The sequence below is a fragment of the Rhineura floridana genome, chromosome 4 (assembly GCF_030035675.1).
Source record: "Rhineura floridana isolate rRhiFlo1 chromosome 4, rRhiFlo1.hap2, whole genome shotgun sequence".
NCBI classification, from domain to species: Eukaryota; Metazoa; Chordata; class Lepidosauria; order Squamata; family Rhineuridae; genus Rhineura; species Rhineura floridana.
The window spans coordinates 176,423,801-176,449,912 of NC_084483.1; the positions used below are offsets into that span (position 1 = coordinate 176,423,801).

The 26,112-nt window shown below is 41.1% G+C and overlaps 1 protein-coding gene across 11 annotated transcripts in view; it reads right to left on the minus strand.

Moving 5' to 3' along the window:
* The window catches only part of SYT14 (synaptotagmin 14), a 120,176-nt gene that overhangs the window by 38,722 nt on the left and 55,342 nt on the right, over positions 1 to 26,112 (minus strand). For 9 of the 11 annotated variants that reach the window (XM_061625306.1, XM_061625315.1, XM_061625310.1 and 6 more), the window contains 3 exons: positions 7,321 to 7,347; positions 5,671 to 5,939; positions 2,006 to 2,455 (listed from right to left, as the gene is read on the minus strand). In XM_061625306.1, coding sequence (XP_061481290.1) covers positions 2,006 to 2,455; positions 5,671 to 5,939; positions 7,321 to 7,347 — 746 coding nt within the window. The remainder of the gene's footprint in view (positions 1 to 2,005; positions 2,456 to 5,670; positions 5,940 to 7,320; positions 7,348 to 26,112) is intronic. The other 2 variants (XM_061625307.1, XM_061625305.1) reach the window with 1 other exon arrangement.

Sequence of the window (26,112 nt, forward strand, 5' to 3'; positions counted from 1 at the left end):
TGCTGGGCAGTTGCAAATCCTATAAGTGCTACCCTCAATTCATCTACCCCTTTAACCTCGTGAGGTAAATTGAATGTTATGCACTTCTCCACCAGCTCCTCTCTTTTCATTTTTATATATTCAGCCATGGTGTTTGAGTTCACTCACTCTTTGCCACACACTCTTTGCCAGTCACTCTCACAAGTAATCTTGTTTTGTTATTTCTGTTTTCCACACCACTGTTAGGGATTCTCTAGTATTCGTACCACCGCTACAGCCAACACCTGTGACGTAGTCTCCTTTGTTCGTATCCCACCGCTACTGCCACCACATGTGACACCCTTCCCTGGCTCTCCCTGTCAGGTTCCTACCTGCTCGTGGTTACTGCCTGTCACTAGGCACCACCAGGGACTCCACCAGTCCGGACTGTCCTTTTTTATGGTTTCTCTCCCCGCTCTAGCATAGACCTCACCAGATCCCCCTGCTAGGCAGCACCACCAGTCACGTCCTATAACCCGTATTCCCAGAGACTCTGCCTGAGTCTCTCTATCAGGTTACCTCTGTGACTGCGTGCTTAAGCTGTCCCAATCCCTTTGTATCAATGCAGATAATCCTGGTTTGCTCTGAATACTTGTAGTGTTATTCTCTTCACCGCTGCCACCATTTGTTACCCTTACCCTCCCTTCTGGTCTGTGGAACCCCAGCCAAGGATCAGGTCTTTGGTAAACCAAATATATTTATTAAATAACAGAGATAACATTACTTTATAAAGGCACTTAAGCATATGGTTTCATCTATTCCTGAGGTACTGGTCTTAGTATTAATCCGAACTCCACACTCTCCTCACATCCACCAACTCTCCACCCAATCTCCTCTCAAAAACCCACCAAAACAACCCACTCACGTTCACCGTCCACACAGATTTAACTGTCATCCTTCCATTTATACCCTCAGCCATTCTAAACACTCAGCCAATCATCCAGCATTCTACTGCCCATTCACTCCCCCTCCTCTTTCATTCCACTTACCATGTATCTTCTATACAAACAGCACTTACCATATATACACTAATACATGAACATCACAAACTCCCAAACACAAAAACAAATTTAGATCTTGTTTTTCTTTAAAAACAACAACAACCAACCCTCAGAGATGCAATTTGTACGTTGCTTGCTTACTTTGGGCAAGGAGCAATTGTTCCTTGGAGATCAGAAAACCACCAGATTGAAGGTGCCACTCCCTACCCATCTACCTGCCAGCTCCTTTCTCCATGTCGTGAGAAAGAGTACTGCAGCAGCATTGTGACAGTATGAGCTGCCTCTCCTGATCCTTTACAGCCAAGAGAGAGAATACATGCAGTTGTCATAGCACTGCACTGCCCTTTCTCTTGGCAAGGAACACCCAGGAAGAGCTATGCTAGCTGTACGTCTTATGCAACTCAAAGAAAAGCCTATAGTCCCAAAAGCAGGAAGTATCTGCAAATTGCTAAACCACTAAGAACAGAATAAAGCAAAGAAAACATGAAGAATCATAGACGTGCTAGTGAAGATAGAGGACCTTACCAAAAATAACAGCTGAAAAGGGGGGATAATTATACATACATTAGTTCACCATCCATTTATATAAAAGGTGGCTAATCTACGGCCAGATATTGCTGGACTCTCATCATCCCTGATTATTGGACATTCTGGCTGCAGCTGATGGGAGCTGGAGGTCATGAAGCTCTGGAGTGTTACAGGTTAGCTACCCCTGGTTTACATCATTTTATACTGCTGCTTCATACTGAAAGTTCTAAAGCATTTGAATATAATATGGAACATTTTAAAGCAAAGTTTCAGAGGATATGGAAGCTAACATAGGTAAAAATAGATATATATGTTTTGAAAGCAAATGTGAGTGTATTTAAGGGATGGAACGGGTCTTCTAAACCATTGCCTTGCTGTAATGATCTTTCATGTATATTTGCTAGTGGTACAGAATCCTCTACATTAATGCACATTTACTCTGCTTGTTTGATACTCACGGAAATAGCATATGCTGGCTCCAATGTCACCGGTACGGACATCTTCCCTTGAAGATTTAATTTGGTTAAGTAAAATATCTTTTCTCCCAAAATTCTCTCTCTTTTGACACGGCGTATACTGTACAGTCTAAAGCGTACTGCATAATTCCCAATCATCTCAGTCTCAATATGACTGAATTTAAATGTCTCAGTGAAGACAGGGCATGGACCCCTCTGGATGCTGGTTTTTGCTCTCTGTTTCTTCATAGGAAGAAGAACCAGGTGTACTTGCCATAAACTTCCACTTGTCCTATTATAATTTGGAATGTCTGTGACAGCTGTCACTGTTATCAGAAGCGTCTGTTCCTGCGAGTCATAGTCAAAAGTCACATCCAGGGTGCCATACTTAGCTTCTGGTTCAGGATCAAAAGATTTGGGGAGCTGTGATGATGATCCTCGAGCTGACAGATTCTAAATTAAATAGAACAGAGGTTTTACATATATACACACCTATCTAAACATCTATAACTGTACTGATACATTGTAGGATACATTTTGTGAAGAGTGATTTGATGAGTGTGTATGTGTCTTTACGCAGATTATTAAAATTAAAATGATTCTCCTCAGTGGTGGAATATGATGTTTTTGTTCACGTCGCACACAAGGTAATTGAATATTCAAGGAAGGACAACATGCTGACAGGCAGCCGCAAAAGAAATATGTTTTTATAGAGTATGAAAAGAGCCAATCAGAAAAGAGAGGGAAAGGCAAGGATAAGAGGCTTATAATAAGATTAAAGTCTTGAACTAGGAATAGCTGGGAGAAATTGCAAGGACAACAGTAAATGGGAGAGGAGGGGAGAAATTGGAGAATTGGAGAATTAAGTGATGATGCAATTATCAATTACATAATAAACCATTTCAAGCAAGTGTGTACTGACTGATGCATGTTTGCATAAAAATTAGTAAAATAGAAATAAAACACAGAATTAAGCGACACTTAAGTGCCTGGTACATAAAAGCAGGGACTGTAGAAGGTGTTCTTTTAAAGGCCAGATTAGGAGAAGCCATTCATGAAATTATCAATTGTGGGAATGTATGTGGTATATTTAGAATCTCCAAGCACATTATTAATTATAAAGAAGAATGAGACACACAAGTGAAGCAAAACATATGTATTTATCTGTTTTTTCAAATGTTTAAAGTTTCTAATCAAATATTTCCATACATAATTTAATGGGGCTGAAATATAAAAGACTTCATTTATATATTTGTTACAGTTACTTATATCCCACCTTTCAGGATACAAATCCTTCCAAGGGGCTTACAAGTAACAGTAAATTACATTTTCAAAAAACACAAGAAATAATATTAACATATTAAAAAGGAATGAGAAGTCTTCCCACAGGGTCCTTGATGGAAGAAAGGCCCTGTTGTGCGGGGAAGAAGGAGATAACAGCTGCAGGAGGCCCTGAGGTGGTCTTATGTCAGGGATGGGGGATATTTTTCAGCCTAAGGGCTGCATTGCCTTCTGGGCAAGCTTCTGAGGGCCACATGACAGTGGTGGGTGGGGCCACACTCCCACACCCCTTTCTTGATCCTCTATCCAGGCAAGCAGGAAACATTATCCAAGTTCAAGGACACATTCTGCTCCTCTTTGATATAAACACAAAGGCTTTTAACACCATTGACTATGGTGTCCTTCTGGAGTGACTGAAGGAGGTTGGTACTGTATTTCCATTCTGTCTCCTATGCTTATAAACATCTGTATGATACCACTGAGATCTGTCATCCGGGGATTTGAAGCACGGTGCCATCAGTATGTTGATAACATGCAACTCTCTCTCTCCATTCCATCAGATCAGGAGAGGCTGTATTGGACAGGTGTCTGGATGGCCTGGATGCAAACAAATAAACTGAGGCTGAATCCTGAAAAGATAGAAGTGCCTTGAGTGGGCAGTTCCTGTGTCCCAGAATTAGGTGTACAACCTGTTCTGGGAGGGATTGTACTCCTCTGAAAGTTGGTCATCTGGGAGTACTCCTTGATTCCAACTTGGCACTACAGTCCCAAGTAGCTTCTATGGTTAATAGTGCCTTTGCCTAGCTGAGGCTGATTCACCAGTTACAGCTGGTCCTGGACTGAGATAGCCTGGCCTCAAGTTGTTCATGCTCTGATGACTTCCCGTTTGGACTACTGTAATGTGCTGTATGTGGGGCTGCCTTTGAAGATTGTCCAGAGACTTTACTGCAGAAAGGCTGCTAGGCTGTCAAGTGGGGTAGTCCAATGGGACCATGTGTCATCAGTTCTGAAAGTGCTACACTGGCTGCCAGTGAGCTACCGGGCCTAATTCAAGATGTTAGTACTAACATATAAAGCCCTACATGGCTTGGGTCCCAAGTATCTAAGAGCCCCTTCCCTAGTATCAACCACCTCAGACCCTACAATTGGCAGGCAAGGCCTTGTTATGGTGCTGCCCCTGGAGGCTGCCTGGTTGGCACTGACCCATGACAGGGCCTTTTCAGCAGTGGTTCCCCATTTGTAGAATGCCCTCCCAAATGAGATGTGTCTGTCTCCATCACTATTGACTTACAGGAGGAAGTTGAAAACATTCCTGTTTATCTAGGCATTTGATGGCTGAAGGGAACTGTCCCTGGCAAACTGGAGATCACTGGATGGAAGAATGTTTTTAAATTGTAACTGAGTTTTATAATGTTTTTATATTTTAACTGTGTTTTAGAATGTTTTTAACTGTTTTTAGAATGCTTTTTTTTTAGTTGCTGTTAAATTGTTTTGTTATGTTTGCCACCCTGGGCTCCTTTGGGAGGAAGGGCGAGATATAAACTTAATAAATAAATGCCTCATTGTTGTTGCCATGCAAAGTGGAAGGAGGAATTTAAAAAGTTCTTTGCTTGTGTCTCAGGTGGGTCATGAATGGATCATTGCTTCCTGGAACCAGTGGGCAGCCAGGCTGGGGACTGGCCAAAAGTCCCTGAAGCCCAGAAGGACCCCTCCTTAGGTTGAAAAGCGGAGCTACCTCCCTGCAATCTGTGTTGGCAGTGGATCATGGGGCAAATACATGCCCAACAACTCGATGCTACCACGGATCGTGAGCTCCACCTTCCCAAGCAACACCTTCCAATGCCTTAAATAGGCCCTCCTACTCCATTTATCTGTTGTGTCGCTGTGTCAGTATGCTGTGTGCACATGCCTGCCATCACCCTAGATGGAGGTGGGGTGTCCCTAAGGAGTTGATGTCTCCATTGCCATCTTGGGTGATGGCAGGCGGGCATGCACAGCATGCTAGCACAATGAATGTGGTGACACAGGAAGTGGGGCGGGCAGGCCTATTTAAGCCCATGCCACCTGCATCAGGATCAGAGCTTGGAAAAGTTACTTTTTTGAACTACAACTCCCATCAGCCCCAGCCAGCATGGCCACTGGATTGGGCTGATGGGAGTTGTAGTTCAAAAAAGTAACTTTTCCAAGCTCTGATCAGGATGGGGTGTTGGGGAGCATAACAACCCAGGTCCAGGGCATCTGGTGCCCAAGAGCCCAATTATGCCTGGTGCCGGCCCTGTGTCAATGGGCAAACCCAACTTTTAAAGCTCAGTTGTACAGTAAAGTATCAGACCAAAACTACTTCATTATATCCTGAACCATTTTAGCACAATTGGAAGAATGTTTACCTCTGGGCTAAGGACAGCAGTACTATCACTGGGTACATCTTCTTCATATCCTTTGTTATGGAAACTCTCCATCTCATGCCCAATACTCCCTTCACTTGGGCATTTATATGAACATCTTGGACTGTTGCTACACTGAGAGAATTCACATTTGCTGTCACCAACTTCAGAGGGTGTGCATGAGAGATGTGGAGAGCCACTATCATCTTGGTATGGTGGGGGCTGCAATTCGTCAAGAGGAGGTGTTTGTCTCATTCTCTGAATGCAGTTTGCTGTGAATAAATAAGTTATCATACACTTTCATCCCATAAGTAATATTGCTGGAACAAAAAACATTATTTGCTTAGCAATGTGATACTTTAGAAGGAATTCAAACCTGGGGACTGATCCAAAGAGCTGTGTGCTGCACTTGGTGTGTGACTTCATCCCCCTCCTATATGTACCCTCCTTTAACACTCCTGCCCCATGGATCCAAATACTCTTCTGCCCTGCTCCAGTTACTTCTAAAATGACCCAACTTCAATCTTCTCCCAGTTCTTGCCTCATTTCCTGCCCAACTGTGTAGCACCGGGTTGAATTCTACCTTGAATATGCAGGTCCACCCACCAGTGTCTTCTCATATAAACTCTCTTTCTAGGTGTGATCTTCTGTCCTTGATAAGAATCTGACTATTTTTGCAGATTTTTTGCTTGCCTGACTTCCCTAGCTTGATACCTTGGCTTGAACCATAATCTAGATCCTGTGTAATATGTTGGCCTGACAGTTGTAGCTGAGCGCATTTCCTCGTCCTGATTCTAAGACCCCTATTCTATATTCAGTTTCAGTCCTGATCCTGCAAAGACAATCAAGAACATCAAACTTTGTGGTTACATTTTCCAAAACGGATAGACAGGTTCTCTTAAATGGATCTTTATTTTAACTTGGCAAGTAATACCTTTTAAAGATTCTTATAGGGCTGTGCCATTTAGTTGATTAATCAGTTAAAAACCATTTAGTTGATCAAAAAGTGCCCCAGTTAATAGTGAAATGCATAAATTATTTTAAATATTAACACTTATAAAAACTGCATATGGTCAGCATCTTAGAAGAGCATTCCACCTTCTTTTTCTATCACATAGGAGGGAAGACATCTTCTAAGATGGTATGGTCTGTGACACATAAATGCATCATCTGAAAACAAGGAAGCACACTTTTTTTTCAAAACAAGTGTAATATTCATATCCAACTCTAAAACTGGCTGCAATCTTATACCCACTTACCTAGGAGTAAGCTCCATTGAAGTCAATGGGGATTACTTCTGCATAGACAGGTGTAAGATTGCACTGTATAAACTTCAAACAATTAATCAATCAAACAAGCTCTAATGTATATATTGAGACAGATGGAAAGTACACACAGATTAAACTCTAAGAAGAAATAGTTGGGTAGAACTGTATGCATAAATGAATCCAAGAACCCACTGCATTTGTCCAAAAAAACCCACACAAAACAGAAACAAATTAGTGTTTTCATTAACAAGGATCTACATGATCAGAGGTTGAAGTAAAGGTTGTAGCATTTGAGATCCTTCTAAAAGTTGAAAAAGATAATACACCAAAGAAGGGTATGTTCTGGAGGGAAAACAGAAGCAGAGAAACTATTAATGCTACTAACCAATTTCAGTGGGCTGGGGATTAGGCCCTGTAGGAGAAAACAAATGGCATCCTTAATATTAATTGCCTCCATGATTGTTTCAGATGCAACCTCCATCCGATTCTTTTTCTCGCTCTCACTTTTGAAACCTTCAGCTTTTCACTTTCGTTTACTTTATAGTTTGGTCCCTTGTCTTCCACGCTACTGACTCGCAAATATATAGCATTGCTATCATGCATGCCTTGAAGTTTCCCACAGGTCTTCATCATCTCCACTATTCTAGTTCTATATTCGGTTTTGCCAAACCACATCTATACTTTCTGTCTCATTAACGTTTGGAAACTGCTGCTTTGTCTCTGTGGTCCTAAATCCCTAGCTAGAGGACAGCTCTAACAAATCATGTTTTGCACATTGGCTTTGAGCTTCCCATGAGTTCCTTTATATATTCATAATAATAGAAGAAAAACATATTGTTACCAATGATCAACCTGATTCCAGCTTCTAGGAACTGTACAGCGTGATAATTTTTGCAAGTAATGCTTTGTAATCATATGGTCGGTTTCGTTCTCAGTGGCATACTCCATCTCTCTCCTTTTCTCTCTCTTGTCATTCTGGTACATGCAGGATTCTTCATGTTTATTTTTAATTTAACCTAAGTTTCAAAAGTTTCAATACTTCAGGGGCTTCCAGGCAAATGTTAAAACAATTTAAATAAAACATAAAATGAAATACATGTTTAAAAATTAAGGAAAATCCTTTATTCTGAATGATTAGATACCCACAGAGGTTTCTGCCATGCTACACTGAAGAGCGCAAATGGAATTTTCATGTTTTAATATTTTTGAGCTGAGAAAAGTTCATCTCGTCAAATAACCCCACACCGCAAAAAAGAGTATAAAATATAAATAATCAATATTTAATGAAGAGCTGGGGCTCTTTTTTCTTTTAAAACAGAAAGATTACATGAGCATACACAAACATTGTTTTTTTACAATGAAGTGGGTTGACTCAGCATCCCATTACAGATGAATCTCTGTTTATATCACCTGCCTACCAAATGGAAACAAGATATATGAAACATGAAGGATAACTGTAGAGTGAGAAAATAAATATACTTTATGAGTCACTTCCTCCCACTGAGTTGTGGGAGGAAAGCAAATCATTTTGATTTCATTTGGAAATCAATCACAATTTTGAACATTCTAAAATTCTGAGAGTTAGTTGAACTCAGGGACAACATATTCAAACATATTATAATACTATGAAAATTTGGAATTGCCATTTGTCTTCTCTTCCTTAAGCTGTCATCTATTGGTAGTCATTCCGCTTGGTTCAGCTAAGGGTGAGATGGGACAGCGAGGGCCACTCCATCAGCTCAGCGGAGAAACCAGCTACTATTTGACTCCTCCTCTCCCTAGACTGTCTCCATTCTGCTGATCGTCATAAGAACAATTGCGTCACTTTTAGAACTGGTGCTTGAGTGTTTGTTTTCTTCTTTGATCTCCTTCCACTCTTCCTTTTGTATCATGTTAATTAGATAGTAAGTTTGTATGCAGGGACTTTGGATTTTTAAAAATCTTTGTACAGTGGTTAAGAAACTTAATAACAATAATAATACATTTGTTAATAACCCTCTTATATTTCTAGTGATGGGTGAAAAACAGGGAAAGGAAGAAGGCACATGTGGGTCTTTCCCCTAGATGTGTAGGAAAAAGATGGGATGTAAAAACAAATTCTGACATTCTGCCAAATCAGAAAGGGCTGAGAGCTATGTATGAATACTACCGTCATAGCACCAGTCAACTCTGAGAGCAGGGAGCAGTAAAACGAGCAACCCCATTGAACGTACCTCCTATGCTTCACCTGTGTGTTACCTTGATTCTCTTGATATTTGGACAAATCCATACCAACAGAGGCCTAACACAAAGTGCTGCATCAGTAAAGAACCAACATGCTTATGCACATGTCAGTATCCCTTCAATCCTACATCCATTTATTTTCTAACTGAGTTGAGTGCCTGCGACAGGATTTGACATCTATTTCATGAGATCAGCTGTTTCCAAAATAATTAATTATATAGCCACATTCACACCATACATTTATTCCACTATTATTCCACTTTAAACAGTCATGGCTTCTCCCAAAGAATGCTGGGAAGTGTAGTTTGTGAAGGGTACTGCAAGCTGTTGGAAGACTCATGTTCCTCTCACAGAGCTACAATTCTCAGAGTTTTCTCGGAAGAGGAAATGACTGTTAAACCACACTGGAAAACTGTAGCTCTGTGAGGAGAATAGGTGTCTCCTAACAACTCTCAGCCCTCTTCACAAACTACACTCCCCAGCATTCTTTGGAGGAAGCCACAGCTGTTTAAAGTGGAATAATAGCAGAATAAATGCAAGTTGTGAATATTCAACATGTCCAAGGACCTGCTCAGCCAATAAGCTGTGCAGATACCATAGTGGAAAAGCTGAGAGTGACATGTGCCTCACTCTCAATATAATGCCGTCCTGGGCTCCTAACTGGGAGGAAAGGCAGGATATAAATCTAATAAATAAATAAAAGCGTGGAAGGTTACAAAAATTCAGAAGTGATAGCAAAATAATGAAGAAATATGCATACACACAGTGATAAGTTTGCAAACAGATATGTTTACATCAGTTTCAAAAAGCTAACTGAATTTAAATTAAACTGACACATGAGGCATGCCCTGAAAATGCCCAAGAAGTTCTCTTATGAAAAACTCTTTTCGGTATTAGATCCTAGAAAGCCAGTCACAGTAGGCAATCCTGGGGTAGATGGATATACAACCTGACCTTGGCTGCATACACGCTAGGTTGCCAAGTCTTCAGTTTTCGCCTGGAGACTGGATTTTGGGGGTCTTCTCCAGATCTCCGGGTGAGTCACCTCACTATCTGGACTCTCACCTTTCATGTAAAAAAAAAAAGTTTCTAGGTGGTCTGGTTCAAGAGATATACACCAAAACATCAGCTGCTGCTGCTGCCCCCCCTGCAATTTCTGTTAAATGAGCTCGTGGCTGGCTGCTCTAACCCTGCCCTTTCAGGTTTGTAGCCAATAAGTGAAGCCAGTGTTGAGATTGACAAGGGATTTGCTGGCCTTCAGGCAATAGCTAGAACCCATTACAAGGCCAGAAAACTGTTGTTTTTTCCAACATATATGAAGATCTCATAAACTGAGTAAGCTAAAGTTTCTTTCTCTCTTGTGTGCAGGAGATCTAAATGCCATTACAATGTGTTATACTTTTCTAATTATGAGGAGTCAAATAAGTTTAAATTTTCCTAGACTGTGGAAGAGGGCATTTTATTTGACTAATTCATAGCCTGTTTTGAAAACCTTCCCAATATGAAGTTTTAATCCTATACTCACTTTTCTGACAGTAAAGCTGTAATGCTAATCCCACATATTGGGAGTAAACCCCATTGAATTCACTAGGATTTACTTTTGAGTAGACATGGTTAGGATTGTGCTGTAAATCAATGGGACTTTTGAGTGAATACAGCAAAGAATTGTGTTTGTGTTGTAAATCTTTCTCTTCTCCCTCCAATCCTACTTTTTAAAGCAATTAAATAGGGCTTACCTAGATGTCACTGCTTTTATTTGGTAGGAAATACTGATTTTATTTTTTAAAAAAAATGTTCTGCAATGACCAACTGGTTTTAACAATAAGCTATTATATGGGATGTATGTATTTTACATCTCTAGCGTATGTGTATATAGAGTTTTTCCAATGTCCCTGTGAGGTAGGGTTGGTGATTGGAAACCAAGGCAGCTCAGAACAAGAAATAAATCCCTTTAAAATCCAATAACCATAAAAACAAGTATAAAACAGTTGCAAAACAGGTTAGTGGCATGATTCTGAATTTTGGGTTGGGTGAGTGAAATTTTTTATCATTTGAGGTCACAGTTCTGTGCATGCTTCCCTGTTTGAGTAAGCCCCATTGAATACATTGGGACTTGTTTCTGAGTAAACATGCATAGGCTTGCACTATAAATATCTTTATAGGTTGTATAAATGATAAACATATTTGACAGTCATGCTTATATAAATATTTCTTCATACTATTTCCTGATAAGTATTTGATTTCACACTATGTTTGTACATTATCATTTCCTCTACATTTTAAGTGTTCCCTTCTTCTTTGGGGTGGTCATGGTTTCCCTCTGTTGTTTCACTCCGAGGGACAGATTAGGCTGAGAACTGGTGAGTAGCCTATGGTCACCCAGCAAACTTTGTAGCTGATTTCCATTTTTAAAAAGTAATTAAAATGATTTACATGCAGGCAAAGTTTATAAAGCAGATCAGCACAATACAGATAAAGCACATCCAACTCGCATTTAAAGTGCATGACTTCCCCCAAAGAATCCTGGGAAATGTAGTTCCCCCCTCACAGTTATAGTTCCCATCAGCCTTAACAAACTACAGTTCCCAGGATTCTGTGGTGTGATTCATGTGCTTCAAATGTGTGTTGAATGTGCTTTAAATGAATGGTGTGGATCCACCTAGGTATGCTGTGCATTCATTAGTGAATTGAAAAGAACAATTTTAAAAAATACTTTTTTAAACAGGGAAAGGGTTGTAGCTCAGTGGTAGGGCACATGCTTTGCATGCAAAGGTCCAAAATTCAATCTTTGGAAGAGACTGTTGCCTGGAAACCTGGAGAACCAATGCTAGTCCATGTCACCAGTACTGAGCTAGATGGTACCAAATGGCCTGAGTCGGTATAAGGCAGATTCCTTTGTTCCTAAAATGGAAAGAGATTCAAGGGCCACAGTGACTCCAAAATTTATTTATGTATTTTATTTAAAACATTTATATACGCTTTACTGTAAAAAACCTCAAAGCAGTTTACAGAAGGAATTAAAACAATAAAAGTATTTTTCTCGAGTCTAACTAAATAAACTAAAACTCAGTTTAAAAAATAACCCCCCAAAATCCCATTGAGAAGTGAGAAACTCCTAGAATCTTAACTTGTTAAAGAGATGTGTCATAACAAGATTTTCCATCAGCGATCAGCTCTGTGCTAGAGAGAAGCAGAAGAAAAAAGACTGACAGAATGAATGAACAAGGAGGACAGGAAACAAGGAGGAGGGAGTGGCACTTGCACTCACTTGAAGACAGCTCAGCTGTCTTGCTCGAAAGCTGAAATAAGTATCAATCAGACACCCCAGTTCTTGTTCACTACCTACACAACCTATTCCTTTCAAATGATTGCTGGGCAGAACAATCCAAAAGGAGAGGAAAACTGAATGCAAGCAAACCGCCTAATCCAAAGCCTTGTCAGGCTGGTGCTAGCAGAACAGAAAGGAGTGGTGTGCGTTTTTCCTTTTTTTAATTGGTTCTCTGTTTTTGTTTTTAATCTATCCCATTGCTCCCAATAGGATAGGAAAGAAGTATGTCCACTCCAGCCTGGTGTATTTGTTCCCCTTGCTCTTGGGATGCGAAGACAGGAGGGCTTTGATCTAAAGGTTCCAAAGCCTCCTTTCACATGCCCTCACCCCCAAACATCTCCTTTTTGCCCTCTCTGCTGTCAGAGCTCCGACAATGGATCTCACTCTCTGCCTGCACTATCCTATGACCCCTAGAAAGTCTTCCTGGGGCCCCTAGGATTTGCTGTTTGTGTCTGTGTCTATGTGTGAGCACACACACATGCATACAATATAAGCAACTGAGGGTCAAACCACATGTTAGAAGGAATTCCATGATTCTTTTCTCTGCTTCTTTCTAAGAAATGCGGGGAAGGGTGGAGAAGTAGTGAAATGGGGACAAGAGGTGCTTTCCAGTACCACCTTTTATGTCCCCAAATCCCTCCATGGAACAATGGAATTTTATCATTCCGAGGGGCTTCTAAGAAAACAAAATGGTGCCTCTTGCCACCCTCCCCAAAGAAGCTCCCTGAATGATGCTTCTGAAGAGGAAAAAGCAACTGCCAGAAGAGTGCCATTGCCAGGACCATGAAAAAGGTGGGGGTGAAGAATGACTACCACTCCCCACCCCCGATTCATTCTAAAACTTTGCTGAAGATAAATTTCAGCTAAGCACTATTATTTTAAAACCAAATTTGTCTGGACAGGCTGTGAGCCTACGTTAAGAATGGGGAACCTGTAGCTCTTCAGACATTGTTGTACTGTACCTACCATCATCCTGACCACTGGCCATGCTGCTGAGGCTGATGGGAGTTGGGAGACCATCAACATCTGGAGGGCCACCGGTTCCCACTCCTGGTCTAAGTGGATAAAGGATATGTGGGCAGAGACGTAACCTCCACCCCAATCCTTCTGGAAGATTTTTCATTTCAGAATTGCTCTACCTAAACTGCTTTTTCACCTACATAGGAAAAGTTTCAGAGTTAAGGGAGCAATCCTACTAGGAAGAGGCTGGCAGAAGTGGAACCGGTGGAAGGGAAGGCGGCATAAGGTTCTGCCACATCCTACCTCCAATAAGGAACCCCTGAGAGCGGGACACACTGGCTATGCTAGTAGAGCTTGGTGGAAGGATAAAATATTTGCTTATTTACACTACCCTTTTCCCCAGGTATCATCTGCCAGGACTGGGGGCAGCAGGACCCAGCCAAACTTGCTCAGCATGCAGGGTAAGTCCCCTCCCCTTGGTTCCGCCCCCAACACACCCCTGGAACTCCCCTTTTGGGGCTTTCCATCAGTTTAGCTTGTGCTGGTCTTGGTTGAGCCAGTTCGGCCCAGCTACGCCTGGGTGGGGGAGTTTGCTGGCACAGCCCGGCTGCGTTGACACCCTTCCTCTTCTGCTGGGGACATGCCACATCCTGTATCCCCTTCACCTGGTATAAATGCCAGTTGGATTGCACCCTAAAATGCCAATTCAAGAAGCAGAAAGTGCAGAATGAATTCCTTCCTAATGGAGAGCTCATTTGACAGTGGGTAGAGACGAGTACTGAAAAAACAACCTATTTTCAAGTGCTAGTTTTAACACCTCACAGTCAATTATGTTACAATGGAAGTTTTAAAAGCATATTTCAAAAGAATGCTGATGTATTTACTATTTACAGTTATTAGTTTGTAATCTAAATATTTTCATGGGTATAAAATGTAACATTTTAGATACCTAATCTGAAATTACTGTTTTATGCAGCTTGTTAAACAACCCATTTGAAGGTGGCAGATAAGTAGCTAATTACTAACAAATCTGACAACTACAGCTGCAAAATGTTTGTATGATAATTCCAAAATTGAAAATGGTTTATTGCAGATCCATTCAGAAGCTTAATGACTTATTGGAGGATGGGGGTGGGAATACTATTAAAACATTCTAATGTTTTCTTACAGGGCTACAAATACCACTTTGATTTCTTCATCAAAAAATAGATCATTGCATATTTGGACCATGGTTTAGAGAATAAAAAGCAATAATAATTGTTGCCCACAATGCCAGCACTGTAGAATGTGAAATGGAAAAAAATGCTTCTACATCCAATCCTACAAAACGGACCATTAACTGGGCACCATATTGAAGATGTGCAATTTATTGAGTACAAAATCATAAAACAATATGATTGGGCACCATATTATTCAACTAATGCCCATTAGCTACCAAGTCAAGTTCAAGGATCTGGTTTTTGTGTGCAAAGCCCTGTATAGTTTGGGACCAGGATACCTGAAAGTTCATTTTACCCCTTATATACCCAGTCGATCACTGCACTCTGCAGGAGAGGGTCCTATAGAAACCATCTTACTTATTGGGAGGTCTGTTCTGCACAACATAGGAAGCAGACCTTTAGTGTTGTGGCACCTACCCTTTGCAATTCCCTCCCCTTAAATATTAGACAGGCACCATCCCTGTTATCTTTTCAACACCTACTGAAGACTTTCCTCTCTCAACAAGCCTTTTAACTTGAGACCTTATCCCAGTCTGCATCTGTGTTGGAACTGCTTTTTAAGATGTTTTTAAAGCTTTTATTTAAAAGGATGTGTTTAAAGTTTTGTTTTAATATGTTTTTTAAATATATTTTGTTTTAATATATGTTAAAATCTGTTTTTGAGATGTTTTAGAGTGTTTTTAGTGTTTTTGTTTGCCGCCCTCGGCTCCTACTGTGAGGAAGGGCAGGATATAAATTTTATTATTATTATCATTATCAATTATAATAATAATGCATCCTGTCAGCCTAAGGAATACCACTTATGCAATGAGACTCCCCCCCCCGTGCACACCCTGCACCCCCCCAAATATGCTCTGGAGGGGTGTGCAGGGGAGGAGAGGGGGGGAAGTCCCATTGCGCTAGCAGCAATCCTTGCACTGACGGGACACTTAGCACTACACTGAATACAACCCAATATCTCTTCTGTATCTGTGCTTTTAACACCAGAGTGTTTTTTACACAAATTGCCGGTGCAATTTGCCTTTAATTCCTCTACTTTGGTTCAGTTTCGGATTGGGGGTCCACACCTGCAATTTGTATGGGGGGCAAACTACCATTTGCTTCAATGGGAGGTTTTTCTATAAAAATTGAAGGAGTGGGGCCATATCAGGGGCAAAGAGTTAAGCTTCCTTCTCTGATAGTTTATTTATTTTTTACATTTATATCTCACCTTTCCTCCATGGAGCTTAAGATGGCATGCATGTCTCTCCCCCTCCCACTTATATCCTCAAAACAACCCTGTGAGGCAGGTCTACAACCCTGTGAGGCAGGTGAGGCTGAAAGGCAGTGACTGGCCCAAGATCACATAGTGAGCTTCATGGCTGAGTGGGCATTTGACGCCTGCCCTCCTACAGCGAAAACACTTTCAGCACCTTGGACAGCTCCTTGAAAGTTCGGACTAAAACCCAGAGCGGATTCATTGCCCCGCTGACATTGGAGCCACTAGCCTCTATTGACTATCATACCTCTCTGTGCCTGGTATTTTATTTAAAACAGCAACAACAAGACTCCTAATGACATTGCTAATGTAATATTAATTATTAATTAGGCCCTAAGCCTAAGCACATGCAACTGAAATAATTGTATATTCTTTCCATTTGCCCCTGCCTTCACTTTCCTCTCCTTCCTCTGTTGGTCCCCCTCTGTTAAATCTTAAGGGTAAGCTCCTCAGAGCATTGACCTGTCCTCTTATACTCTGTAAAACTCCACCCAAATGGATGGTGCCGTAGAAACAAATCATCATCATCATCACCAAGCAGGTTGCATCCAGAGATGAAAAAAAATTCTGCAAAGGACCTTTGATTTCAAGACATCAGCCGCTATCACTGCTAAAAACTTCCATTTTTAATAAGGCTTCAATGACAATATAATTAGAACAATTTCATGGCTCTATGCAAAATTCACTTATTGCCTTACTTAAAATAAAAGGACTTCTGTAGAAACTGCTCACTGCATCCTACCTAAAAGAAAATGGTTTGTGTATCATGTCCACAGTAAGACAATTTTGTTGCAAGTTTTCATAATTTTTTTTTAAAAAATCTTAAATGCTGCCCTGGGCTTCTACTGAGAGGAAGGGTGGGATATAAATAAATAAATAAATCTTGACGTTCATATAGTACATGTCCCACTTTGCCATAAGCAGCTAAGTTAAACTGATATCATATAAGATTGTCTTCTTAATGTTTTATATATTAGCACAGAAATTGCAGCATAATCAAATATTTTAAAATTAACTCTTATTAGAAACAATTGTGGCTAAACAATGCACAACCACAAAATGAAACAAAGATTAGGCTTGCAAAACATCAAGCTGCCTGCATTTTGGTCACACAACAACAGCAACAAAGAGTCTGTTTTCTTGTACAAAGTTGTGGAACAGGAAGGCAAGCACAGTTTTCAGAAACATATAATTGCATTATCATTTTGGCCACTCAACAATTCTTGAATGATGAAGTACACAGTTTAACCAGACACCATACTGCAGTTTACTTATTCCAAGTAAGAAATGTGTATTGTAACATAGGGTAATGTTAGAATTTTGATAGGCGATCACAGCTGCACCAGAATTAGTTTCTATAGCAACCAAGAAGAAATAATATGGTGAATTGCATTGTAATACACAAAGATGGGCTCCTTGCAAACAGGAACATTTTGTTTAAAAAGTTTAGCCATTTTTCAAATTAAAACATTTTCTCTAATTTTTTTCTTCTGTTTTTTGTATCTAAAGATGTTGCTTGTTGAATTCTCCTCCCCCAGTGCCCATACAAATATTACATTGCAATTGCTTTTCCTATAAATAAATTCAAGTCATGCCCATAGAAAAAAAAGATTTCTAGTCTAACCTGAGCTACTATTTTCGACAATGTCTATCATATCATTCCTTCAGAAAACAGGCATATACTAAACATGCCTTTGAGTACTTCTTTACACAGTACACCATATGGACAATGCTTTACAATCCAAAGACATCAGAAGAAATTGCATGATGGACTTGGGATTTAATACTGATATGCACTTCTAAAACCTTTGGACATATGAGATTTATAGCAGCTTTTATCAGTGTGTACTCTCTCATGGCTTGAACATGATTTAACAAATATATTAGTATTCAAGGTTCCATGCACCTTTTAGGACAGCAAGATTCTTTTTAAAAAAAATCAGTTTAAATATATATTTAAAATCTCAAAGGTTTGCGATTTCTAGCAGCAAGATAAACTATTACATCTTCTTGTTTTAAGCTATTTATGGTAATTAATTACAAGCATATGTCTCAGCCTTTTATGCATTTTGCCCTTATAATGCAACCCATTAATGTGGCTCACTCTATCCCCCTGAGTTCCAAAGTATCTTTGGAGTTGCCATGGATACCAGCGACATGCTTTCTCTTGCAACTGCTTTGTGTGTCTTATCAAACACCAGAAAAGTGACACAGAAGGAATCTGAACCATCTATATAGGATGAATTTCTAATCTCTTGGTACCGCTCCTTAAGGCTTCCCCCACCCCACCCTTAAAAACAAGCTGCACGATATATACTTGAGTTATAAATGAAATGTATCAGTAGACTACTTTTCAAAAAAGGAGTGAAAATGTGTTGCAGAGGTAGGATTTAACTCAACTGACTGCATTCCCAAAAAACAAAAAAGTGTGGTCAATATGAGACTAGGGTTTTAGTTTGCAATAGGTGCAATCCTGGCCCTATTCGGCTCCGTCCTACAGCTCACAGTCCCAGCAGATGCTATACTGGGAGAAAGGGCGGTGGAAGGAAATATGCATTTGTTTTCTTTCCACTGAGCTTTGTTGGCGCTGCCAGCATTCTCCCCTTCCTGGGGTTCCTGAATGGAGGTAGGATGTGGCGGCCCCTTCTGCCGCCTTCCCTTCTGCCAGCCCCCTCTATGTTGGATTGCTCCCAATGCTTTGAGCAGCACTGATATGCGAGTTTCCGAAATAACACTGAAGTTCTCAAGCAAAAAACAAATCGCATTCAGTTTTAGCCCCCAGCTCAGTAGTGGCACTGTAAGCCATTCTTGTTATTAAATACTATCAATATACAGAATATTTCACAATTTATTCAGTGGAGCAAATTTGGGGAATATTTTATTACCTTTATATCTCACTTTCTTTCTTCCTACTCAAGGGAGTATTACACAGGCTTCCAGGGCATTCTCCCATCCAGGCCCTGACCAGACCCAGATCTGCTTAAGTGCAACAAGGTTATTGGATCAGGTGCCTTCAGACCATGCCCTGGGAGCAAAGATTATTTACATTATTTGTATCCCAACCTTCCTCCTAAAAGCTGAGGGTGTCATAAATGGAGTTATCCAAGTTTATCCTCCCAACAACTCTTGGTTGGTTAGGCTGAGAGATGATGACTGTCTCTTACAGTGAGCTTATTAGGGACTTGAACTTAGGTGTCCTTTGCCCAAAGTCCAGCTCTCCATGGAAGTCAGATCCCCTTCTAAAAATTTGCAACCCAATCCTAAAAACAGCAACTATATTTACATACAAAATATGGACATCATACAGGAATACAGGTTGATATACGAACAATTGGGATGTTGGTCTCATTTAGCATACTAGATGGAAAAGATGACAAAACAACATTTAGTATAATAAGTCAGAACTTGCAATAAAATGCTCACCCCCTAATAGCAGTGTTCCTGTTCAGAGTTCATCAAACAGATCGCCACACCCACCTCCACAGTAGTAGAAGCCCTAAGGTGTTTAGGCAAGCCAATTCATTATCCCCACTTCAACCATTTCCCCAACATTCTGTGCCTCCTACAAGTCACTAAGCATGCTCAGTCCTCAATGGCTGAATATGTCAATTTTGGTTTCTCTCTGTTTCTCATTTTCCCAAACTTCAGTCCTCCACATTTCTACATCAGCCTGTGATATTTTTTTAAAGTCATAAAATTTTGTCAGCATTTTTGTGCAAATTTCTCCTACTGTACACATTTTCGTATCCAAATTTTGCCTAATGTACACATTTTCAGTACCATAATTCATTTTTCTATGTTATTTTCACTAATATATACATTTATATGCACACTTTACATTATGCATTTTTGCTTACATTACTTGCCTGGAGAACTACATTGCAAAATGTGGATACGTGTGAATTTTTAAGGATAGCAATACTACTACTACTACTACTAGCCCACCCTTCACCAATAGGTCCACAGGCAGGTTACACAATCAAAAATACAATATTAAAAAGAATTAAAACTCATTTCAATCACAAGAGTAGGGTGGATTCTGAAACTGAATTGGGCCCAGAAACAAACTGGCAACCAATGCAACTGTTTTATAGTGAGAGTTGAGTGAGTTCTCAAAGGAACTCCAACCAATATTCTGGCCACTGCATTTTGGACCAGTTGAGTTTCTGAGTTGTCCTCAAGGACAGGCCATGCAGAGCATCCAGTCTAGAAGTTACCAGAGCATGGAGTACTGTTGCCAAGTCATCTCTGTCCAAAAGGGGCTAGAGTTGGAGCTGGAAATAGGCATTCTATCCTAGCCACTGAGGCCACCTGGACTCAAGAACTTGGAACACATAACACTTCTGTCTTTTCAGGATTCAGCTTCAGTTTGCTGGCCCACATCCAGCCCACCACTGCCTCCAGACACTTGCCTAACACCTCAACTTCTCCTGATTCAGATGGCACAGAGAGGTAGAGCTGAGTTATTTCCATATTGGTCACACTTCATGTTCCTGTTCGCATACTGAATTTGGTACGTTCGCCTTTAAATGTGAACTGAATTGAATTTCTCCCCCATCCATAGTTCTCACTGGGCTTTTTTTTTTTTTTTTAAGTGTGTACTTCTTGTGGTTCATTTAATCATTCTGATTCGGCTCTCTTATTGCTCAGTGGCCATTTTGGCTCCAATCCTGTTGACACTCAACAATTAGAGGGAATAAGTGGCACATGCAACAAAATGTTGTATTATCTCATCATATCTTAGCCAAAGGGCTTCTGTTCAAGGCTCCTGCCGCCAGTCATGCCTTCCTCCAGGATATTATAAGCTGTAAGGAGTTCAAGACAGGCAATTCACTCTCCTTCCCTCCCCAATTTTCCATTTTCTTCACCAACTGACCCTCAACATTCCATTGCTAGTGAACAAGTTCAACCATCATTTGGTAATTGGGGGGATGAATTTCTTTAGTTGTTTTTTAAAAAGATGTTTGTATTTCTGCAAACTTCAGGATTCCCACTGAGCATGCTACTTTATCTTCAGTGGCTCTGTGTTTGCTTCATTTTTTTACACAGACCACCTGAGTTTGCTATTAGACAGATATGCAAACTGAGAAGTCTGAGAAAAAATAGTTACACAATTATAATAGATAACATTGTGCTCTATTTTCTGTTATTGCTGCATTCATCTTTTCTACACTCATATTAACTTATGTAAATTCAGACTCTCAGATAACCAAATCTAGGTTCAAAGCAAAAGACAAGTGTGACAAATTATAACTCAGTGATAGCCTTAAGTCTCAGCTAATTCAGCTCATAAACAATCAGGACTAGAAAAATTACAGTTAGATTACCAAAAAAATCTAAATTAATCTTTGAAGTCTGGCCTGCTAATCAAAATGAATTAGATTCAAAATGCAATCCTAGGCACATCTACTGAGCAATAACTTCCACTAAACTGAATAAGGCTTATTCCCAGGTAAGTAGGTACAGAACTGTAGTTCAAGGCTGAAATGCTAACTCCCCTCACCTGGGAGAAAGTTTCATTGGATTCAAAAAGAAATTTCTCAGTAGACATGGTTAGGATTGCACTATATTATTTATTTATTTATTGTTTGATTTATATCACACCCTTCCTCTCAGTAGGATCCCAGGGCAGCAAACAAAAGCACTAAAAACACTTTAAAACATAAGAACATAAGAACATAAGAAGAGCCTGCTGGATCAGGCCAGTGGCCCATCTAGTCCAGCATCCTGTTCTCACAGTGGCCAACCAGGTGCCTGGGGGAAGCCCGCAAGCAGGACCCGAGTGCAAGAACACTCTCCCCTCCTGAAGCTTCCGGCAACTGGTTTTCAGAAGCATGCTGCCTCTGACTAGGGTGGCAGAGCACAGCCATCATGGCTAGTAGCCATTGATAGCCCTGTCCTCCATGAATTTGTCTAATCTTCTTTTAAAGCCGTCCAAGCTGGTGGCCATTACTGCATCTTGTGGGAGCAAATTCCATAGTTTAACTATGCGCTGAGTAAAGAAGTACTTCCTTTTGTCTGTCCTGAATCTTCCAACATTCAGCTTCTTTGAATGTCCACGAGTTCTAGTATTATGAGGGAGAAGAACTTTTCTCTATCCACTTTCTCAATGCCATGCATAATTCTATACACTTCTATCATGTCTCCTCTGACCCGCCTTTTCTCTAAACTAAAAAGCCCCAAATGCTGCAACCTTTCCTCGTAAGGGAGTCGCTCCATCCCCTTGATCATTCTGGTTGCCCTCTTCTGAACCTTTTCCAACTCTAGAATATCCTTTTTGAGATGAGGCGACCAGAACTGTACACAGTATTCCAAATGCGGCCGCACCATAGATTTATACAATGGCATTATGATATCGGCTGTTTTATTTTCAATACCTTTCCTAATTATCGCTAGCATGGAATTTGCCTTTTTCACAGCTGCCGCACACTGGGTCGACATTTTCATCGTGCTGTCCACTACAACCCTGAGGTCTCTCTCCTGGTCGGTCACCGCCAGTTCAGACCCCATGAGCGTATATGTGAAATTAAGATTTTTTGCTCCAATATGCATAATTTTACACTTGTTTATATTGAATTGCATTTGCCATTTTTCTGCCCATTCACTCAGTTTGGAGAGGTCTTTTTGGAGCTCTTCGCAATCCCTTTTTGTTTTAACAACCCTGAACAATTTAGTGTCATCAGCAAACTTGGCCACTTCACTGCTCACTCCTAATTCTAGGTCATTAATGAACAAGTTGAAAAGTACAGGTCCCAAAACCGATCCTTGAGGGACTCCACTTTCTACAGCCCTCCATTGGGAGAACTGTCCGTTTATTCCTACTCTCTGCTTTCTGCTTCTTAACCAATTCCTTATCCACAAGAGGACCTCTCCTCTTATTCCATGACTGCTAAGCTTCCTCAGAAGCCTTTGGTGAGGTACCTTGTCAAACGCTTTTTGAAAGTCTAAGTACACTATGTCCACTGGATCACCTCTATCTATATGCTTGTTGACACTCTCAAAGAATTCTAATAGGTTACTGAGACAGGACTTTCCCTTGCAGAAGCCATGCTGGCTCTGCTTCAGCAAGGCTTGTTCTTCTATGTGCTTAGTTAATCTAGCTTTAATAATACTTTCTACCAGTTTTCCAGGGACAGAAGTTAACCTAACTGGCCTGTAATTTCCGGGATCCCCTCTGGATCCCTTTTTGAAAATTGGTGTTACATTTGCCACTTTCCAGTCCTCAGGCACGGAGGAGGACCCAAGGGACAAGTTACATATTTTAGTTAGCAGATCAGCAATTTCACATTTGAGTTCTTTGAGAACTCTCGGGTGGATGCCATCCGGGCCCGGTGATTTGTCAGTTTTTATACTGTCCATTAAGCTTAGAACTTCCTCTCTCGTTACCACTATTTGCCTCAGTTCCTCAGAATCCCTTCCTGCAAATGTTAGTTCAGGTTCAGGGATCTGCCCTATAACTTCCACTGTGAAGACAGATGCAAAGAATTCATTTAGCTTCTCTGCAATCTCCTTATCGTTCTTTAGTACACCTTTGACTCCCTTATCATCCAAGGGTCCAATTGTCTCCCTAGATGGTCTCCTGCTTTGAATGTATTTATAGAATTTTTTGTTGTTGGTTTTTATGTTCTTAGCAATGTGCTCCTCAAATTCTTTTTTAGCATCCCTTATTGTCTTCTTGCATTTCTTTTGCCAGAGTTTGTGTTCTTTTTTATTTTCTTCATTTGGACAAGACTTCCATTTTCTGAAGGAAGACTTTTTGCCTCTAAGAGCTTCCTTGACTTTGCTCATTAACCATGCTGGCATCTTCTTGGCCCTGGCAGTACCTTTTCTGGTATGCACTCCAGTTGAGCTTCTAATATAGTGTTTTTAAACAACTTCCAAGCATTTTCGAGTGATGTGACCCTCTGGACTTTGTTTTTCAGCTTTCTTTTTACCAATCCCCTCATTTTTGTGAAGTTTCCTCTTTTGAAGTCAAATGTGACCGTGTTGGATTTTCGTGGCAATTGGCCAGTTACATGTATGTTTAATTTAATAGCACTGTGGTCACTGCTCCCAATCGGTTCAACAACACTTACATCTCGCACCAGGTCCCAGTCCCCACTGAGGATTAAGTCCAGGGTTGCCGTCCCTCTGGTCGGTTCCATGACCAACTGATCTAGGGAATAGTCATTTAGAATATCTAGAAACTTTGCTAGAAACATCATAAAAACAGACTTTAAAATATATTAAAACAAAACATCTTTAAAAACTTTTTTTAAGTTTGAAAAATATCTTATTTTAAAAAAAGTTTAAAAACATATTAAAAAGCAATTCCAACACAGATGCAGACTGGGATAAGGTCTCTACTTAAAGAGTACTTGTTGAAAGAGGAAGGTCTTCAGTCGGCACCAAAAAGATAACAGAGAAAGCTCCTGTCGAATATTTAAGGGGAGGAAATTCCAAAGGGTAGATGCGACAACTCTAAAGGTCCATGTCCTATGTTGTGCCGAACAGACCTCTTGATAAGATGGTATCTGCAGGAGGCCCTCACCTGCAGAGGGTAGTGATCAACTGGATATATAAGGGGTAAGACAATCTTTCAGGTTTCCTGGTCCCAAGCTGTATAGGGCTTTGTACACTAAAATTAGAAACTTGAACTTAGCCCAGTAGCTAATAGGTAGCTAGTGCAATTCTTTCAGCAACAGGGTGACGTGATAGCAATACCCTGCCCCAGTGAGCAGTCTCACAGCATATTTTGCACTAGCTGCAGCTTCCGGACCAATCCCAATGGCAGCCCCACATAGAGAGCATGACAGTAATCCAGCCTGGAGGTTACCAGTGCATGGACAACAATGGTCAGGCTATCCCAGTCCAGAAATGGCCACAGCTGTCTTACCAGCCAAAGCTGATAAAAAGCACTCCTAGCCACTGAGGTCACCTGGGCCTCTAGCGACAAAGATGGATCCAGGAACACCCCCAGAGTACGGACCTGCTCTTTCAGAGGGAGTACAACCCCATCCAAAGCAAGCAACTGACCAATTATCTGAATTCGGGAACCACCAACCCACAGCGCCTCCATCTTGCTAGGATTCAGACTCAGTTTATTTGCCCTCATCCAGCCCACCACCGAGTCCAAGCACCGGTCCAGGGCTTGCACGGCCTCTCCTGATTCAGTTGTTATGGAGAAATAGAGCTGGGTGTCGTCAGCATACTGCTGACACCTCGCCCCAAAGTTCCTGATGACTGCTCCCAAGGGCTTCATATAGATGTTAAACAGCATGGGGGACAAGATGGTACCCTGTGGCACCTCACAGCACAACTACCAGGGGGCCGAAAGACAATTACCCAATGCTATTCTCTGAGAGCGACCTTGGAGATAGGATCGCAACCACTGTAAAACAGTTCCTCCAATACCCATCTCACCAAGTCGGCCCAGAAGGATACCATGGTCAATGGTATCAAAAGCCACTGAGAGATCAAGTAACAATAACAGGGTCGCACTCCTCCCGTCCTTCTCCCGATATAGGTCATCCATCAGGGCAACCAAGGCCGATTCACTCCCATAACCAGGCCTGAACCCAGACTGGGATGGGTCAAGATAATCTGTTTCATCCAAGAGTACTTGCAATTGCTGCACCACAACCCTCTCAATCACCTACCCTAAAAAGGGAGTATTTGCAACTGGTCGGTAGTTGTCATAAACCAATGGGTCCAGGGTGGGCTTTTTCAGGAGTGGTCGGATCACCGCCTCCTTCAAGGTGCCCGGAACCTCTCCCTTCCACAGTGATGCATTGATCACACTCTGGATCCACTCGGTCAAACCCCCTCAACAAGCTTTAATAAGCCAAGAAGGGCAAGGGTCGAGAGGACACGTTGCTGGCTGCATCATCGCAAGCACCTTGTCCACATCATCAGGCCACATCAACTGAAACCATTCCCAAGAAGTTGCAGCAGACTTTGCACTGGACACCTCATTGAGGACTACAGTAGATGTAGAGGGGGCATCAAGACTGCTACGGAGGCGAGCAACTTTACCCTCAAAGTGCCTAGCAAACCATTCACAGTGGGCCTCCAAAGGGTCTAAAACTCTGTTTCCTGGAGTTGATGTCCACAGACTCCGGACAATATGGAAAAGCTCCACCGGATGGCTTCTTGAGGATGCGATGGAGGCAGAGAAGTGGGCCTTCTTCGCCGCCCTCACCGCCACAC